The following is a 20,800-nucleotide window of genomic DNA, read 5'->3' as shown; positions in this document are numbered from 1 at the left end:
CATTTGTATGACTTGGAATCTACTTTTTTGTATAAAAAAATAGATGCCAGTCACAACAAGTATACTTATTTAAATATAAAAAAGAAAGCTAATTTCTTCAGCAACAAAGACAAGCCATTCTTATATAAAATCCTTTTCATTTATTTATGGACCAGCCATACAAATGGCTCTGAAGCTATATTTAAAACAACATAATATTCATTTATCTACATTTTGCTTAAATTAACAACGTAATTTCTTGACATCAGAAATAACGAGTTTGCACTTTGGCACTTTAAATAGAAGACTACATATATAACAAAATTCAGTCATTCATAATTTCTATACTTTTTTTGACAATCAAACGAAATAAAATACATTTTTTAATAGGAAGATTAATAAATTTTTTCATAAACACATTTGAAGGAGGAAAAAAAATATAATTTTCTTTAACTTTTATTGATGTCAAGTCAACTGGACTAAGTTTTCTATATTTTGCTGAAAGTGATATTGTAGGATATAATAAAACAATAAGACATGTGAGATTTAAAATGGCTATAAATACCCTAATTCAGAAAAAGATCATTAAACATACTTAAACAATAAAATTTTTATACCACAAGCAATCGTACCTGTTAAAGCACATTTTTCATGAAAAATAAGTCAGTTTAGAATACCACAATTCTCAATTCAAATTACAAAAAATAACTTGAAGAAAACAACTTTAGATGCATAGAAAATGATTTTGAATACATTAAAGAAAGCATTTAATTTGAAAATGTATTACATTAAATTTTATAAGATAAGCCGAACATGGAAATTAACAAGTCTAAATCAATGGGTTTGGGTGTTTTAAATGCACTAAAAAACCAGCAAACAAATCAAAAGTTGATTCAAATAAATTATTAAGTTCTTATTAGGTACATATTAACCAGGTTTAGCTGTATATTGATTTTAGGTGTAAAGTCTAATAAGCATCATCCCAGACTAAACCCAAGCTCACTCTGCATATAATAAAGAACATGGATGTATCAAACTACTATTCCCACTTATGAGATTCATTCCTATATTTCTGAAATACTGATTCAAATAAATCAAACAAACAATTAATACTGCTTTGCAAAAAATATTCTTTCGGCCTTCAAACTTAAAACATGTGTCTTCATATTTTATGCATAATAATTGAAAATCAACTTGATTTTTTGTCAAAAAATTCTAAATTTAAAAAAAGATAGCCCATTGGGTGACAACACAAAAACATACTTCATTATACATAAATCATTATTTAAAAGCATTTACCAAGCAGAATCTAACTTAATTTAGAATAGAATGCATATGTGTATGTCATTAAATAAGGACAGTTTTCATATAAGAAAAAATGAGACATTGAAAAATATAGCACAAACATCATTTGGTAGAACGGAATGTTAGCAATTAGTAAAAAAAAAAAAAATATTTTAGATATCATGCTGATTAAAATTCACTTATCACTTTTAGAGGTTGTAGACATTTTGTCACGATACATTAAACTATTTTAAAATTGAGTAAGCTTTTAAACAGAAAAAGATATTGTGAATTACTTCAATTTATTACATATGAATGCTTAGCATTATTTATTGGTATGCCATATTTTAAAATACATGTGATGTGATGAATATTTCAAAGACTGTACTTTATGATAAATAAAAAGAAATTTACATTTCAAAACATTTGCAAAAGTCGTAAAGTATCTATGCAAAGCAGGCACAGAATAATTTTTAAATATGCCATTCCTTTCTAGTCCAATTAGTGTGTAATTTTGAAAAATTAAATGTTATTAATTTCTGATAGTTTCCATTCAAGTCAATATAAAAAAACAGACACAGAATCAGCAAGAAATAAAATCACTAGGATATAATGCAAAAGATTTTAACAAAAATACTTTCAGGCAAAAAAAAAAAAAAAAAAAAAAAAAAGTGAACACAGAAATAAATGCACACAGTCCATTGCTAAGAAAGTATTGTCTTCTATGAAATGAGAAATATATATAAATAAAAAGCAACCAGAATAAGCAATTTAAAAGCAAATTTTCTTAAAGCAGGAAAACTTTGTATGATACAAAACAAATATATAATACAAAAATTTATGTTAATAAAAATTAAAACAATACTCTACTCTAAAATTTACAAACATAATGTACATATACACAAATCAAATTATATACATCTAAAATATATTATAAAATTTTATTGTTTATAACACTATGTAATAAAAAAAATTCAAAATACTTGAATATTCAAATTTTATTGACACACAATTAACACTTCAACATTGATCTCTATCTGTTGCCAATTTTCAAGTTTAAGAAATTTCTAAAATTGTTATTATTAGTTATTTTATGATGAATGAATTAATAAAAAGTATCATTGCAATAAGAATAGAACTGTAAATACCATTTCTAAAGATTTTCAAATGAATGACCAACAGTACTATGATTGGAAAATAAATATACAATGAGTTTCATTTGGGCAATTCTTTAACAATGAATTAATGCAATATTAAAATGTTCGAATCTTGATGTGAAAAATGATTTCAGGTTAAAAAATAAAATAAGAAACTCATTAAATATCTATAAACTGAAGACAAAAGAACTTATACAAAATAAAAAAGTACGTAAAATGTATGGTTTTGTTCAGGAAGAGATATACTAACCATTTGTTTGCCAATATATAAAAAAAATGTACAACGATTGCGTTTTTCCAATTCCAAAAGTCTAGGAATCATTTACGATCTTGTGTAGAGGAAGATCGAATACCGCCTCTCTGCCACTAAGTATTTTTCCTGAGAGATATTTTATGGAATGGTAAAAATTTTACTAAAGCATTCCATGGCAATAAAATTTTAATATAGTAGCTTCTAATTTATAAGAATAATTTAATTGAAATCAAATGCTGAACAAAACTAATTTGGTTAAAAAGTATTTTTGTATGTTATTTGTGGGCAAATAGTCATCTACATGAAATGAATGAACCAAAATTTTGTGGGAAGAGAGAGGGAAGGAAGGAAGATCTGTATTAAATTTAATAGAATAAAATCTTTAATTTTTACCAAAAGAAGATAATATTATGAATATAATAAGGAAAATTATTCCAATTTTAAAGCAACTATTTGCAATAAAAATAAACATCACATTAAAAAATTATTTGAAGTAATTTTTTTTAATTAAAAGAGTCAGTATCATCTAGTATCACAGATTTAGCTAAGATAACATTAAAACATATATTTATTCTAACGATGTAAACTGAAAATTAGTGAGAAATATGAATAATTTATAAGGAGTTTCCTCTATTTTTATTTTAAGATATAGTAATCTTAACAAAAAGAATACTTAATTTTTCACAGGTAAACCAGTTTGCTGCAGAGTGTTATTAAAATGAATAACTATTTATGCATATTTTTTAATTTTAAGAATTATTGTTGGCACTCTGAAAAAACATTACACATTTCAATATAAATATTTTTCTCAACCAGAATATTTTGATAAAAGAAAAATATCAACAAAAATTGTTAATTCCTAACAGCCAGGATATTTATCAAAAATTATTTTACTTATTATGATCTAAATTAAAAGATATAAAAGAAATCATATTTCTGGATTTTCTTCATTAAATATAAGAAAAATTAATGAGCCACAAGACTGGGCTGCCTCTATTGAAAATATTTGTTTAAAATGCTTCAGTGTCATAATTACCTTTCAATATTTTCCATGAGTAAAAACAAGTAAATGCATAAAAATACATTTTCTTTAAGAACTTTTTGAAAAAATAAAAGACCAAGAACTTTAATATTTTTTAGATGGGATCTTTTAAAGAGTTCTGAAAGAACTATTTTAAAGATCTCACCATTTAAATTAGAATTATGAAACCTAAATATATGCCCCCAGTGCAGTTCATTCATTCATTAATTAAAAATAGAGCAGTAGCAAGTTCAAAACTCCAGTGTGAAGATGCTCCTTTATAACTTTAATAAATACTCAGAATATAGAAAATGCAACCTAAAAGATACTAAAAAATGTAAAAATGAGGTATAAAAATTTAAACGATTGTTTTATAAATTACTGTACCAAATTTTCAAAAGTAGACACATTTTGCCCAGGAACACACATAGTTGATAAGGAATTCCAAGTTCTGCAATGTCAGGTTTTCATTTTGTTCAAGAAAATTAACGACTAGGAGTCTTTTCAAGTCGTTATTCCCTGTTCAGCATCAAATGCACAATGAGGCAATGAAAAAGTAGAGGCAGCACTGTACAAAAAGGATGTTCACCGCTGTACAACATTAACAAGGTCATGTACTGTATTTTGCAAATCTGACAGTAACTTGGCACTGTCACTACTATTGTTGCTATTGCAAGTTCTTAGTTGTTCTCCTTGGTTTTCAAGACGCGATAAAAGTTCACGGAAACGAAACCTGCCATGCGGAGGGATATATTCAGCATATCCAGAGCAGGAAGTACGAAAAAGTTGTACTTTATCAGTCAATTGAATTATACTCATGCTACTTATGCTTGCAGCATTTCTAAGTCCTATTATATTATTTTCTAGTGCACTTGAAATTTCTACTATTGATGCTTTGGTATTTGCAAGTTCAGATTTTGAATTACTCTCATTATCATTTTTTTCAATAGATTTTTCTTTATTAGATTGTTCTGAGCTGGATTGTGATGTAGGACTTTCTAAGCCTTTTATTCCACTTTTAGGCAATAACTGTGGTTTTAAAATTGGTTTAGCTGGTTTCGTGACAGGTGCAACCGTAGCAACTGGCCGACAACCTTTCACAGGTGGTTTCTGCGGAACTTGTGGTTTTGAAAGTGTCCCAGATGATGCTATAGTATCACTTGAATGTTCCTGAGATTCAGACTTTGATGTCCCAGATGCATTTTCAATATTTTTCAAGTCATCTTTTTTAACCTCATTAGTACCACTATCTCGAACTAGATTAGAATTTGATTTAGGTTGTAAAGGAGGAGAACTTTTCCAAGACACCAAATTGTTCCTAGAACTTTTCTCTGGTTCGCCAGAATCAGAGTGTGTACTACTTATCTTTTGATCAGAAGTTTCAGGCATTTCGAAGCTTCTTTTCATTCTTGATTCTAGTTGTTGAGCCATAATTTTTGGACACATTTTCTTTGAATTTTCTGATGATTTTTCAAAATTATGCCCACCTGTTTCCTTTTCCCACAATTTCTTTAAACTACTAATACTGCCAGAACTATGCCTTTTATTTTCATCTTCACTTTCAACAAGGTTTGCTTTATCAGGGTTTGATATTTCTGTATGTTCATGTTTGATTTCCCCATCAGATAAAACACTCGTTCTTTGGACAGGAGGAGTAACATGATCCTTTAATTTATCTTCTTCTAATGAAGCACACATCCTATCAAAAACTGGTTTTGAATAAATGTTTCGCTTCTTTTCTATTTCGCTACAATTTTCTACCACATGATTGTGAACAACACTAGAAGAATCCAGATTATCACACTGAATATTTTCTTTGTTGATCGTTGGTATATTTTTTGGCAATTGATCAGTAGGAGATGGTTTTGTAATTTCTGTATTATTATAGTTGGATGTATTAGTAGTTTGAGAAGCATCCATTTCTGCTGCCCTCTTACGAGCTTTCATTTTCAAGCTCTCAAAAAGTTCCGATACTAGCTGTGCAGCTGGATTTGCAGGTGGGGCTGGAGCTGGAGTCATTTTATACCTTGAATTAGCAACAGGCTTTAAATTTTGTCTGAAATCTGAAGCATTCGATATAGGAGGTGGATTTTCATTATTTGTCTTGTAATCACTATCAATTTGTGAATCTTTTCCAGTTCTAGAGTCTTTTCCCTGTGGTGGACTATTTGCATTAGAGCCTAAAGAAGAGATAGGACTATTAAGATGATCAGAAGCTGAATTTGACATAGGAGATTTTTCATTTGTTCTTCCTAAATGATCATCCATTGAGCCACTTTTAACAATAGGATGTTTTGGTGGACTTGGCGGTCGATCCTTAGGACGTTTTTTCAATGTGCGTCTGACTAAACCACAGCCAAAAGGTGGAGGAGATTGATTATTAGCTAGTCTGTCATCATCAATCGAATCTCTGTGCTTTAAACTTACACCAAATAATGCACCATTATCACCATTCATATCTCGAAGCTCTTTACTGGTATGACTATTATCTTCAGATTTCCCCATTTTTAGAGTATAACGATCAGCTTTTTTATTGCGAGGCAATCTAGGAGAAGGAACAGGTTTAATCGCTATGTGATGAGTTTCTGGAATTGAACCTGTTTCAAATACTTCACTAGATTTTGTATGTGTTAAATCTGACTTTTGTCGCTGTAAAACTCCATGAGAAAAGTATCTAGAAACGTCTGAACCTTGCCGCAAACTGTTCAAGTGGGCATTATCAATGTTAGTGGGTGTTACATTGCTGCAATTATTTTGATGATGAGATGGTTCTATTGCATGAGAATACATTGCATCTGAGTTTACTTCTTTGAGAACGTCCAACTCAGTTTCCAAAACTGGCTCTGGTTGAGAACCAGCATGAAGACCATGCTGCCGTAAAGATTCTAAGTAGGCACCTATCCTAGCTCCTTTTGGTAAGGTGCCATACCTGTTTATTGCTCTTTTTACATTCTGCACTTCTAAAGCTGCTATCTGCACCTTTTTTGGTTGACTTTTACTAGCTACCTGAGAACTGTCTTTCATGCGTTGCTGAATGTTTGGAGGGTAAGTTCTAGTCTTTTTGAGTTTTTGTTGTTGAGATTGGTTCTGTACAGCATTTGGAACACTTAAAGCTGAAGTTGCAGTATGACTTTCAGAATCTTCTGTGTCAGGAGTTCTTTCTTGAACATCACTTTCAGTCTCACCAGCACTGCTATTCAGATCTTGCAATTCTTTATTTATATTTTCAAACACCTTCTCCAATCCATTAACAGCTTCTTTGGAGCCTTCAGATCCATCTTCTCCCATTTTATCTTGATACGTACTATCACGAAAGGAACTTGTTCTTTTAGGAGGAACAGGTGCAGTTTTGCTACGGGGACCAGAGCGTCTCAACTGTACAATTGTAGATTTACCAACAGAAACAGTAGGCTGTTTAGATTGTACTGTGGTACGATTTCCTGAACAAAGAAAAAAAAAATTAAAAATTACTTCACGTTCATAACAAAGCCTTACCAGCACACAAAACTTGAATATGAATGATGAAGTAAGATTCTGAAGATAAATACAAGATACAGAAAAATATTCCATGAATAAAGCCACATATCTCAGTATGTTACATAACAGATATTATAGTTTGGTTTTAATCAAACATACATTGTCTTAGAGATAAATCTCAAAAATATATCAACAAATACAGTTCATTCATCAAAAATATAACTGAAAAGGCTATTTTAAAACAATTTAAAAATTAGTCTGGAAACATTTCTGTAATATTAATCAAGTACAAAAGGAAGAGGAAAATTAAAAATTTGCATTTAAAAAAATAAATTAAATAAAAAGTTTACTGATCAAATTAAAATAAACAAATAAAAAATGTTAAAAAAGTTGCAATAAACCCCATAATTCTATTATAAAACATAATAAAAATCAAAGACTATCTAGACTAACCTTGTTCAGTTTCTTCTGCAGCTAAAGCCTGGATATTTCCACTACTGCCACCATGCTTTTTAAATGATGAAGAAGGTGGAGTTTGTTGCTCCAACTGTTTTTCAACCTCTGGAATAGGATAAAAAATTATTGCAAAAGACAATCATATTATCATAAAAATAAGACATATTTTACACCAGTAGTTAAAATTGATGGATATACTTGTCTTTTTCCTGCTTATTAAAATTCATCACAGAAGTTATACACACAATGTGTGATAAAAATGTTGTTGGTTCAAAATTTATTTTAAATTATTTTCCATTTTGATTCAAAAATAAATGAAAAATATTCCAACAAGACAAATATCATCAACTACTGTAGCAAAATTAATTCTTCTATATTACTGTTTCAAAAGCTTTAAAAAATTATTTCATATAATTTACATGCAATTACAAGTACCTTCAGTTATACTAGAATTTTGGAACATTGTTTCAAGTGTTAGATGGATGTCTTTGAAAGTCGGTCTCTCTGATGGTTCCCAATGCCAGCCTAAAAAAAAAAAAAGGGGGGGGGGGAATTATATTAATTTGCAACATGATATTAAAAAAAATAAACACAAGCATTATGAAAAATTTTATAAACGTTAACATACAGAAAAACATATCTGCTCTCACAAGGCAAATTATAAAAGGGATTAAAAAATTTAATAAGAAAAATTCAACACAAAACTGCTACAAGAATATATAGACACAGCTTATAAATAATAAACATCAAAAATATGATAAAAAGACATAGAACTGAATTAATTCTCAAATTTCCAAACTTTTTTCTGTAGAAAATTACATTTTATTTTTTGTACTGTGTTGTAACAGTGTACCTGAGAAATCGAAAGAAATTGCAGAGAAGTAACTTCTCAGTGCTGAAAATAAGTTATAATAATTTTGAAGGCACTCAGCATGAACAGCATGCAAAATAAATGAAGTAATTAAATTAAAATGGATTTTACAAATATGTATACTTTTGGAATTTCTTTTCATAGTTATAGGTCAATATGAAAAATGTAAAAAAGAAAAGTACCTTAAAAGTATTTATATGCCTTCTTAAAAAAGTTATTAATACAAAAATAGTTCTGATAAAATGTTACATGTAACGTAAGAGGATCTGAAAAATATTATTTCAAATACAGTCATAAAAGAAATTGTTGGCATGAACAAGAATTTACATCTATTATAATCTTAAATGGCTTTGATATATGACATTAGAGAATGAGAGAGACAAACAAACTAGAAAATACTTTTCAAATGGCGAGGTTGAGGGTTACTGATGACTTTAGGATGTTTTAGATGTTATTTCAAACTTCTTTGGGATATTAAAACAGAAAAAGGAATCTAGGGAATACAAAGAAACTACAGAATTTAATTTTATCTTATTTTTGGAGTGCAGGAAGCAATACAATATTTGCAGCATAAAGAGATCTAGTTTAGTGACATATCCAAAATTTAAGTCATATTTATATTTAGTTTTAAAGCAACATGTGGCTTATTACAGCCCTCTTTTAACCATGATCAATTCACAGGGACAACACCTGAGCTGGAACTTCCCTTCCCCACACCAATGGGAGGACATTTGACCCTGTTGGGTTTAAATGTACTGGATCCACTTACGCAATAGATCTTTTGTGGAATTGAGTTTTGAACCTGGAACTTTCTGAACTTGAAGTCAAGACTGTAACCCTATGAATATCCAGACCTCACCAGTATAGTCGAGTTTAAGTTTTTCAGAATTGTAGGGTCAATATTTGCAATTTAAGTGAAATCACAAGTTTTCTATATAAGGAAGACTACAATTTTAAAAATAAAGATGTATGTTTGCTTTAAAGAAAGCAGTTCAAGAGTGACCCAAATTTAAAGCATTTCCTAAAATTTTCTTGGGAAGATGCATTAATGGGGATATTAGATAAGGAATTAAAAAATGAAATAATACTCAACTACTGATGAATTTTTGTATGTATAAGAAATTACAAATTTGATAGTCTATAAAAACTTTTGGGACATACCATATTAAGTTAATTTTTTTTTACTGCTCAAGCCTTAAGAAGAAGGAAATAATATAACCTGTAATTGTTATTAACTTTTTTTACTCTTATGAAAATACTTAACCTTTCTTTTTCTAAACTGCATAAGAATAAAATGTGGGATTGTTTTAATAATAATTTTTGAGATTGTCTTAGCTCATGGTAACTGCAATGTGCTAGTCATTTTGTAAATAAAATAGAAAGATATTACTAAAGTGCCTATTGTATTATTATGATTGTGAAAGATTTTTTAAACAAAACAATCAAGGAATAAAATAATATTCAACAATATCACCATATTATGATTAATTAAACTTCTTCTGTTAGAATTTTGATTCAGGATTTCTCTCCATACCACAATTATTTTATTTAGAAAACCATAAAATCTTACATTGTCTCATCAGCTCATAAACTCTAGGAGGACATCCAGGAGGACATTCCATTCTGTAGCCTGATTCAAGCATATGATAAACATCTGTTAAATCTACACCTGGATAAGGTGACATCCCATATGTTGCTATTTCCCATAGCAAAATACCAAAAGCTGAAATGAATAAAAATTATTATTTAAAGAAACGTTTTCTCCTCTTAATAAAAAGAAAGCTCAAATACATTTTATGAAATAAAACAGAAAAGTTAATGCTTCACAGATAAATAAACACATAAAAGGATTTGTACACATTTCAATTTAACTAACCGATTGTTAAAAATATATAGGAAAGGGGCAGGGGGGATCTTTTTTAAAGTTTAATCAATTCCAAAATTTTTCAATATTGAAAAATGTTGTTATACACTTTTGATTGCCCTAGTTTGAAGCTTAGACACTTAAATTTATATAAGTTTTTATAAACATTGATTTGGTAAAAGCTACAATAAAGGGTGGGGTTATAGCTTGATTTTAATTATGAATGTTTTTGGCTTTCTTATATAAAATGACTTTTCATTCCTCATATCCGATAAACTTTTAATTTGTATTTTACATAAATATCATTTACTGATTGACGACACATATTTGTAAATTACATAAAAGTTTATAATTGATATGAAGACTAATCCAAATAACAGTCACTCCACAAAAGTTACAACTGGGTTATTTCAACATATTGTAATATACAAAAACAAAAAAAAGTAAACAAACAAAATGCTACATTGTGTTTGTAAACTAGAAAAAAAAAATATAAAACAACCAAATAATAAGCTATAAATTTTTTAGAATTACAATTATTAATATGAAAGGAGAAAAGTCATTTGGAAATTGCAAATGTATTTTTTTCCTCAACTAACTATAACATAAAACAAAAATTATACAGACAAAACAGAAATATACAAAATACTTCTGAATCATTATTCAAAATATTTTTGAAATTAACATACCCCAAACATCAGATTTTGTTGAAAATTTGTTATATGCAAGGCCTTCAGGGGCAGTCCATTTTATAGGAAATTTGGCACCAGCATGAGCTGTGTAGGTGTCATCCCTCATGAGTCTAGCCAATCCAAAATCAGCAACTTTCACAAGATGATTTTCACCTACTAAGCAATTCCTAGCTGCCAGATCTCTGTGAAAGAAAAGAGTTTTTAGTGGTTTTTACGATTTTAAAACAAATGATTAAAAGAATTTGTTGGTAATCCATCATAAAAAAGTATTTGTACAGTTCTATATTTTTAATTATTATGATTCAATACAATGAAATTTTCAACACTTTCTATCATTATAAATATATTTTTACAAAAGAATACTATTAATATATTTTAGCTTTATAATTAATTTAATTAATCTTTAAGATATTTTTAAGTCTAGCAATTTTGTTTTTATATCTCAAATATTAATATTATTTATCTAAATTAGATTAGTTTTATGGAAGAAAATGCTATTGGTTTTTTCAAAATAAAAAAATTTCAAAATATAATTTTTAATACAATAATAATCAATTTTCAAAATAATAATAATTTTTTTCATGATTACTGAATAAATAGCTATTACTTTTTACTATAATAACTTTTATTATTTAATGAATCTTGGGTGCAAAAGAAACAAAATATAATACAAATTGTTAAAAAATAAGAATAATAAAAATAAAACTAAAAATTAAAAAACATTTCCACCAGGGGTCCTTGCCATGCATCTATTATGTTAACTCTTTTATTGTCCCCCCCCATATCTGTATATATTAAATGGTGATTCCAATTAAAAAGAAAAAGACTAGAATCTTGTATTTATTTCTATTATCCAATATATTTTAATCAGATGCAATTCACAGTATATTGTGAGTGCTAAATTCTTTTTAAATGTTCAAGCTCTAAGTTAAATTTAATCTACGGCCATTATAAGAACAATGTAAAAAACTTGTGGAGTTTTGGGCTAGAACAAAGCATAAAAAATATCAGAAGATTGGAACATCTCCTTTTGGTGGAATAAAACATTAAGTCTATAATGCTGATTCCATATCAATTTATAAAAGTTTATAATCCATATCAGGTCACATAAATCCTTTCAAAGAATTACATTAATTAGATTTCAATTTAAATAATAAATAGTTTATATAGAGGAAAAGAAATATCAGATAGATAGAATAGTTTCTGAAATAAAAATTCTTCAGCTTTAGAAAGGGCAAGAAAATATCTTAACAAATAAGTATGCATGATTATATAATAATTTAATAAAATTATGAACTGAAAATGAAAACTTCCAAGTGATGTCCAATTTCATTATGCATTAAGTTTCTACAGAATCTCTGAACAGAGCTACATGGATTTGTAACGTTGTTACTATAATTTTTTCCATAATTTTTGAGACACACGCCTTATGGAGATTACAGATGGTTTTGTTTTCTTTTAAAAACTTTTTTAGAATGACGCGTAATCTATGATTTTTGAAGAGAAGGTACTAAGTCCTTTAAAAAAATTTAGAATCTGTGTATTCATGCTGAAAGGTAGCAACAAATCACCTCTTTTGACAGAACAATCACATAATTCTACAACAATGACGATATCAATTGCAATGCTAAGAGCAATAAAATACAATGCCCCTACACTTACCGATGCCTCTGTCTTCAAGGCTCAGAATGCCTTATTTGATACAATTTATCATTCTTGTCCTGTATATGCACATCATCAGATTTTTCAAATAATGTTCACTTTTACAAATTGCAAATAAGACAAAAACATTAAAAAAATTCATTCAGCATGATTGGAAGTATAATCAATGAGAGAAGCAAAATGTTAAAAGAATAATTTATTTTGCTTATTAAGTGAACCTGATGTTAATAGTAATGTACACGCACACATACAAAAAACTAGCAAAGCAATTAAGAGCAACACAACCTATTTTTGTTGGGATTCAATGCATTAAAAAGTTGCTTTATACCTGTGGATGAAGCTATGAGATTCAAGGTAAGACATCGCTGATGCAATTTGTGTTGCCATATACATCAGCACAACAGCATTTATTTCTTCACGGTTAGCATTTCTTAAATAATCTAGAAGATTTCCACAAGGCATGAATTCAGTAATTATGTAGAATGGTGGCTCTCTTGTACAAACACCTGTGAAGGGGGAAAAAATTAATTAAATAATAATAATAATAAGGTGCATCTAAAAGTGTAGGTTTTAAATTTATGTAGAATCTTTTATTAATAAACACAATCACTTCACTTATTCACTATAAATCTTTCAAGTTTTAATTCTTCTTGAAAGGAAAAACACACAAAGCAATTGCAATTTTCAAATGAAAGAAAAAAAATAACACATATTAAGCATTTAACAATAAAAAAACATTTTAAATTGTATTAAAATCCTTAGAGACATAAATAATAGCAAAAATGAAAGACATACATATAAAGCACCTAAAGAAAATTCTTATCATATAATCAAATAGTTATAGAAAATAACTAAATACAATTTTAAACACATTAAAATAGTTAATCAATAAACTGAAATTTAAAAAAGAGAATGAAAGGAAATACCATTATGCACATTAATTATTAACTAAAGAATACATATCTCTTTAACTAAAAGCCTTTGAAGTTCATTCAAATCACTTAAAATATTCCCCAGAATAATGATATATTTAGTATAAGATAGCATCAGCTAGTATTAAAATTTTTTGTTTCACTTAAGAAGTTATAAAATTTACACACCTAATAATTGAACTAAATTTGGGTGCTTCATCTCTTTCATAATAGCTGCTTCCTCTAAAAAATCTTTCAGAGCCATTGTATCTTCCTAAAGTAAAATAATAAAACACATTTAAAATTAAAAAAAAATTGAAACAAACAAACAAATAATATTAAATCCATATATATAATTACAGCCTTCATAAAAATTCTCAAATAAATTTAGTGTACTTTTCAAGAGGTACATTACTTTTTATAAAAATGTAACATATTTTAATAAAGACACATACCTTTAATGTTTTTACAGCAACTGTCACATTATACCGCTTCCAGATTGCTTCATAGACATCACCATACTGCCCACCTCCCAATTTATGTTTCATCACAATATCTGTACGATCAATTTCCCATTCATCAGGTTCTGGACTTAGGGCAAAAACAGCAGGCTTGTTACGTTTGGGAGCAGGATACAGTAACAAAGTAATTAGCCCATCTGCATGCATAGAGTGATGATGAACAAGCTCTGCTAATGTGTTGAAACGGCATTCTGATGTAACAAATACCTACAAAAAATGATTTAGACATTTTCTTTAAAAGCATTTTGTAATACAAAGACTGGAAAGAACAATGAATGATTAATCTGTCTTGATCAGTAAAATTTTTAGTGAACATATTAAATAATCTAAATTATTATACTTAAAAATATAAACTTTAAAAGTATATATACATTATTTAAAGCATTAAGTAGTAAATTTGATATTAATAAATTAAACTTTTTAGAAGTAGTAAACCACTGCTCAAGTAAATAACAAATATTTGACATATATTTCAATTCAATAGACTACAAATGATTTTAAACAACTACAATATACTTATTTTAATTCAATATTTCATTTCTGCCAAAATTCCTTTAATCTAATGTTTTAGTACTCATTAATTGTAGTATGTATTTTTATGTCAGTAAGGTAGTTGAATTATAATACAGATCAAGTAGAAAAGACAATATTACATTTTAAAAGAAATGTAAAATTAAGAAATAAATTTTAGACCAATTTTATGAGAGCTGAATGAAAAGCATCCAACCTTTGGCTGAAAAATGTATTTTTTACTTAATGAGATTGGGATCCTAATCCTCTTCAATGTAGACTTCTTGCACTCCTCACTCTTAACTTACTAATTCTTGCACTCCAAAAGTACTTCTGGAAGATTTCTTTTGGAATGGTGTACTTTTGAATGAAGAGAAAAACACTCCAGCATACACATTAAAGTGTCTCCTTCCACTGTGCACAGTGATACCATATTAGCATCACTAATGTGAAAAGGAAAATACAAGATAGGATACTCTTTATGCAGCCTTTGTAGTCTTGTTGTTGATACATTGGTATATATTTTGATTACTGCTTCTTTGATTGCTCAGACCAATTTATTTGACTTCAAGAATTAAACTTTATGCATTATTAATGCTATCTTTACAATGAAACATTCACATAACATTGTTTAATGTTATACCTCACCTATTTCTGCCTATATCTCATTTATAAATTTAATAAAATAATAGAAATCCACGTGATTGCATCAACAATGTAAAAACATTTTTAAATAGTTTAATTAAAAGAGCCAAAGGAAAGACACATTCATGAGAGAAGATTTTTATAATTCATCCTTACTTTGCCATCGGTGTCTTCACTGATACGATAATGGTAAACTCTGCCTTCATACCGTAGGGAGATTGATCGCTGGCCTGGACTGCTTTCACTCTCTCTGACCAGGAAGCTGCCATTGATGCCACTGCTTAACAAATACTCAGCTGTATTACGAGAGATAGGCCCATGATACCAGGAATGCTTTTCTAAGCTGTTGACTGGAGTTATGTAATTACTTGGCACCCAGCCTACCTGACCGGTTCTTGATTGAGCTTCACACCATTCACCAGTTCTATTATACGAAAGAACTCGTACTTGTTCACCTAGTATATTAAAAAAAAAAAAAAAACCCATGAATTGGCTTATAATTACGAGATAATAGTTTTATTAACTCACTTTTAATGTATATGCTTAAAAATGTAATTAAACTCGCAAAAGTAAGATAATTGCATTTTATCGAAATAAACATAAGGAGATTTTAAACAGGTTCAAACAAAAGATTGGAAAAAGAATTTTTATAAAGATAAATAAACAGCATTATAGTAAAAGTATCGGTGGAAAATAAAATAAATGGGGTAATATAATGAGTAGTACTTTGAATTATCTTTAACAATATAAATTCAATATTAAAGATATCAACTAAAGAGATTTTTCATATTCTCTCCAAGAAATGATTAAAAAATTGAAAATAGCAAATTCTTATAATACATGATAAACCTATTTGTGAATATCTTTGAAATAAAAATGCTTATATTTATTTCAAATTAATAAAAGTATTATTATATTTCCTTAATAACTTTAAAAAGTTGCAATAAGCATAACTTCGAATTTAAAGAAAAACAGATATGCATTTAATGGCATAGTTTTATGAATGATTAATTTACATTTTTAAATAATCTAAAAAAGAGGTAATTTAATGTTGAAAATTATATTCCACAAACTGCTTTAATTGCAATTTACAGCATATTTAGTTAAAATAACAAAATAAAGCCTTCCTTTTTTTAAAAAAAAAGAAAGATATATATTGATACAACAATTATAACCAAAAAATTCTGAAGTGCAAGTTAGTTTCTGTTTAAAATATGAATAAGTAAGAAGCTCTCATAATTCACTTTTTTTATGTTGCAACATTGCTAAAAACAATAACAAACTAATTATAAATTTAGTTTCATCCTCACCTTTTTTAAGAGAAAGTTGGTTTTCTCCTCCTGATTGGAAATCATACAAAGCTACAAACACCTGGGGATCCGCATCCTCCTGGAGTAAAAGATTTTCTTTGGACATCCATCGTGATGCAGTTTCAACACTTAACGGAAGACTAGCAGCCGAATCATCTAAAAGACCGGGAATTTCAGGCAGAGGTCGACTTTGAAGGAGAGCCTCTGTAGAAAAACAAGCTGTTTTTTAAAAGCTTGTTAGTATTGATAGTAATTGTTGCACAGAAATAGCAGTTAGGTTGGAATAAATTAAGTCAATTCAAAAGATTATGCATAACATTTGAGGTTCATTATAAGAGTATACAATAGAAATCTTAAATTATACTATTTTTGAAGTATTTTTCATATAATCAATTATCTCCCATTATAAAAAGTAATTAATTTTTAAATATTTCATTTGAATTATAAATAAATGAAATTTCAATAAAAATGAAAAATGATATAAATCTGATAAATGTCAAGTTGATTATTTATAAGAAGGTATGATAAAAGTTTTTTTTTTTTGAAGCAATAGCCTACATTTCAAAAAATTTTTGGTCATTCCCAACATTAAGAAAATGTTAGCAAATTTTACAACAATAGCCTTTGAAAATAAATAAGGTTAATAAAAAATATTTTTAATAAATAATAACCATATTTTGCCTAAAATAAAAATTAAGAAATAGCTGGTAATCTCCAAGTATATTAATTTCTTGGATATATTCTTATACTATACTTTCAGAAAAATTTAATGGGTTATTATCATTTTAAAGACAGTTATTTGGATTTTAAATATTGTCATATCCAATATTCTAACAAAAATTGTTGGGAGTGTCCATTCAAAAGCATATAAAACCTAATACATAATATATAATTTCTTAAAACAGCAATAATTCATTAAAATGTTAAAATCCCAGTTTAAATAAGAAATAAATGCATAGAAAGAATGCCCAAAGTGCAATGCATAAAAAAGGATTATTAAAATATTAAAAAAAAGCATTAATAAAGTATTATTAGAGGAAATAATCGATAAAAAAAATGAATGCTATTTTGCACTGTCATAACAAAAAAAAAAAAAAAAAAAAAAAAAAACTGAAGAAAGAGAAAATAAAAACAACATTTTAATAGTATTCTTTTAGCTCAAAACAGATAAGAGAAGAAAAAATGATTAACTTAAGAGCATGCTTACAGTTGATGCCTTATATATATATATATTCAATAAAAAAAATAGAAATTTGAAAATATTGACATAAAATAAATGATAATGTTATTTAATTTAATATTGTTAAAACCACAGAGAAGGTCCTATATAACATATCATTTCTACATAAGTAATCAAGAAGACATTGTTTCTGTTCGCATGTTATGCACTAGTATCTCCTTTTGGACAATTTTCCTTTCCGTGGCCAGATAAACTAGAATGACTTCGCCACACATTTAAATTATAAAATTGAAATTATAAAACTTAATACATCAAAAAATATTAATTTAAAAAAATTACATGGAAACAATCTTAAAAAAATGAGAGTAAACATGTAATTAGTGTAAGTCTAATATAATGCGCATCATAAAACTGTGATGGATTCTGGCATATCTTTTTATTCATTGTCATACACAAATTTTATTTCCCAATTAAAAGTACTTGTCGTGAATGGTAATGAATATATATGCTGCTTATGTGTCTGTCTGGCAAACAACATTAACATTTTTCTTCAGATCAAATTCATTTTTCAGGAAATGCATTATATAATCAAAAAGTCTGAATAGTAAAATCCCGCGCATGCCAATCAGAATTGAAGTCGAGCCTTAGTTTTTCTCATACTTATAACATTATTCAAAGCAAGATCGAATAATTAATTTCCATAAAGTTTAATTTTTACGAGAATTAATACAATTAAATATAAAACGTTGAAAATTTTGAATCGAGACTGATCTAGAAATTTTTATTTTCCTGGAGCTCAGGCCGTTTGAGCTAGCCAAGATAAGATAAGATACCTAAAGAATAAGATATTGGAAAAAAGGATTTTAAATTGAAATACCTTACTCCTTAGTTGGACAGAAAACTAATTCATTCCCCCGAAGAAATTTTTCGATAAAAACCGAATTAAATGTTTTTGCAAAGTTAATATCTTATTTTAATATTATATAACATATAAAATACATTAACCACCACAGAAGGATGCGTCTTGTTATCACAGCTGGCGGGAAAAAAAAGTAATTTTATAAGTTTCAAAAGGTGAATAAACGAAATCACGAAGGACTTTAATTTTACAGTCATAAATTCGATATTTTATTAAATACTGCATCTACGTATCTCTATACCAGGATACGTTGATAATGAATGCTAATTCTTAATATACAAATTGAAATTAATGTAGCATTTCCAAGGAATGATAAAAAAAAATGCAGGATAAATAATTATTGATATCTCTATGTTATTACATCCTGCTCTTCCGATTACTGACAGCGAACTTTTAAGTCATCGATACTCTAATCCTCAATTAAAAAAAAAAGAAGAAAGAAACTTTCAGATTAACGCATATTTATTTTCAAATGCGGATAGGAAAAATTCGTTGCGATCAAATAAACATAATCAAGAAATATACAAAAAAAAAAAAAAAAAGACAGTTAAGTAAAATTGTTAATCCTTTCATCATTTCTTTTGCTTTATTCAACCATATGTAAGCCCATTTATACAATAATCATAAACTAAATAAGAATGAAAAAATATCGATAATTGTGGGGCCAATTATTCATCCACAGCCGTCTCTGAACTAGAATTCCCAACACATCGTAAAATACTTTTCAGTTGAAACTTTTTTTATGGAACTTTTTATAAAATTTAAAAAAAAAGTAAATAAGAAAACGTTGCAATGGATATAAAACTGATTGAACTCATTTCACTATATTTTTCCATGAATTAATATCATAAATATTGTTTAAAAGGTATCAATAACTGTCTTGTTAATTCAAGATGAATTAAACAGACAATTCTATAGGTCAATTAACAGTATATCTCGGTTAACTTGCAATTGCTTTTACAAAAAAACAGTCAGACATAAAAATATTTTCAGACTACATACAAGGGATGAAGAATAAGAAAATACTTCCGAATTTCTAGCGATCGTATTCCATAAATCACATTGCCCATAAATTACACAAAACTTTTTGATCAGCATTTTTATTAGCCCAGCCAGACGCGGGTAGATAAAACAAAAACAAACGCCTTCAGATGTTGAGGTAGACGGTAAAATGTGGCAATAAATGTTTGGAACACAAATGAGTCACAAGAAAGATAGAAATCGAAATAAGGCCAATGGCCCTCTTCATATCCCAGCACGTAAGAACAGAGGATGAAAATGTGACCTTCTATTGAAAGAATCCAGCTAGGAACGCTAAGCATTTTTTTTTTTACGCCAAGGTCAACCACTACAGAATATGTTTTCAAAAGAGTTAAATGGTAAATCTTCCTCCATTCATGCAGCTACGAATCAAAACGTGCGAGTTAGATAGAAGACGAAGTTGGCCAACAGCAGGCAAGGGGAAAAAAATGTGCCAATCCGCAGACGTGTCCCACATTTTTTTGTTTTGGTTATGACTTCTAGGTTAAAATTAACTTTTCCCTTTCGTCTGCTTACTTTTAACATTTTACATTTTTCCGGACATATTTGCAGGTGTATCCAGAACTTGCTCAGGACGTGCAAATAATTGTTAGTTTTGAGCCAGAAAATGGTTAAATTATGCAAACACAGGCAATTAGCTGATTAAATACGGGGAAGAGATGGTAAAAGATATTTATCGCTCCAATTACAAAAGCGTAAATGTAATATTTAGAACTCACGGATGAAATACTCCACGGGAATACGTAAATATTCTTGTTATCAGCACGATCAAAACCAACAAACACTACTGTATATATTTTAATTCTAAATATAGGCCATTGTAAGGAAAATAACCAAAGTTATATAAAAAATTTTAAAACAAAATTAGACAAAATATATTTAGAAATATAACAAGTATCAAAATAAGTCAAATGGTGAACAAAAAAGCAAATGCACATATATATTTTTAGATTCTTTATCATGTAGAAAATTTTCATTCTACAATGGTGTACAGCAGCATAATTTTAAAAGAAGGACATCCGTACAAATTTTAAAGCTAATGGATCT

The 20,800-nt window shown here is 28.1% G+C and overlaps 1 protein-coding gene across 4 annotated transcripts in view; it reads right to left on the bottom strand.

The window, feature by feature from the left end:
- Nucleotides 1–2,264: 2,264 nt before the first annotated feature.
- Nucleotides 2,265–20,800, bottom strand: part of LOC129963230 (tyrosine-protein kinase Abl-like) — a 62,632-nt gene continuing 44,096 nt past the window's right edge. For 2 of the 4 annotated variants that reach the window (XM_056077430.1, XM_056077432.1), the window contains exons 2-11: nucleotides 16,614–16,832; nucleotides 15,460–15,758; nucleotides 14,083–14,355; nucleotides 13,817–13,901; nucleotides 13,045–13,222; nucleotides 11,052–11,236; nucleotides 10,069–10,221; nucleotides 8,063–8,152; nucleotides 7,625–7,732; nucleotides 2,265–7,134 (exon numbers count right to left, since the gene is read on the bottom strand). In XM_056077430.1, coding sequence (XP_055933405.1) covers nucleotides 4,280–7,134; nucleotides 7,625–7,732; nucleotides 8,063–8,152; nucleotides 10,069–10,221; nucleotides 11,052–11,236; nucleotides 13,045–13,222; nucleotides 13,817–13,901; nucleotides 14,083–14,355; nucleotides 15,460–15,758; nucleotides 16,614–16,832 — 4,445 coding nt within the window. In that variant the 3' untranslated portion in view covers nucleotides 2,265–4,279. The remainder of the gene's footprint in view (nucleotides 7,135–7,624; nucleotides 7,733–8,062; nucleotides 8,153–10,068; nucleotides 10,222–11,051; nucleotides 11,237–13,044; nucleotides 13,223–13,816; nucleotides 13,902–14,082; nucleotides 14,356–15,459; nucleotides 15,759–16,613; nucleotides 16,833–20,800) is intronic. The other 2 variants (XM_056077431.1, XM_056077433.1) reach the window with 1 other exon arrangement.

Source organism: Argiope bruennichi, chromosome 3, assembly GCF_947563725.1.
Source record: "Argiope bruennichi chromosome 3, qqArgBrue1.1, whole genome shotgun sequence".
Taxonomy (NCBI): domain Eukaryota; kingdom Metazoa; phylum Arthropoda; class Arachnida; order Araneae; family Araneidae; genus Argiope; species Argiope bruennichi.
The sequence above is the reverse complement of the archived record's forward strand: the minus strand, read 5'-3'. Positions and strand labels throughout refer to the sequence as shown.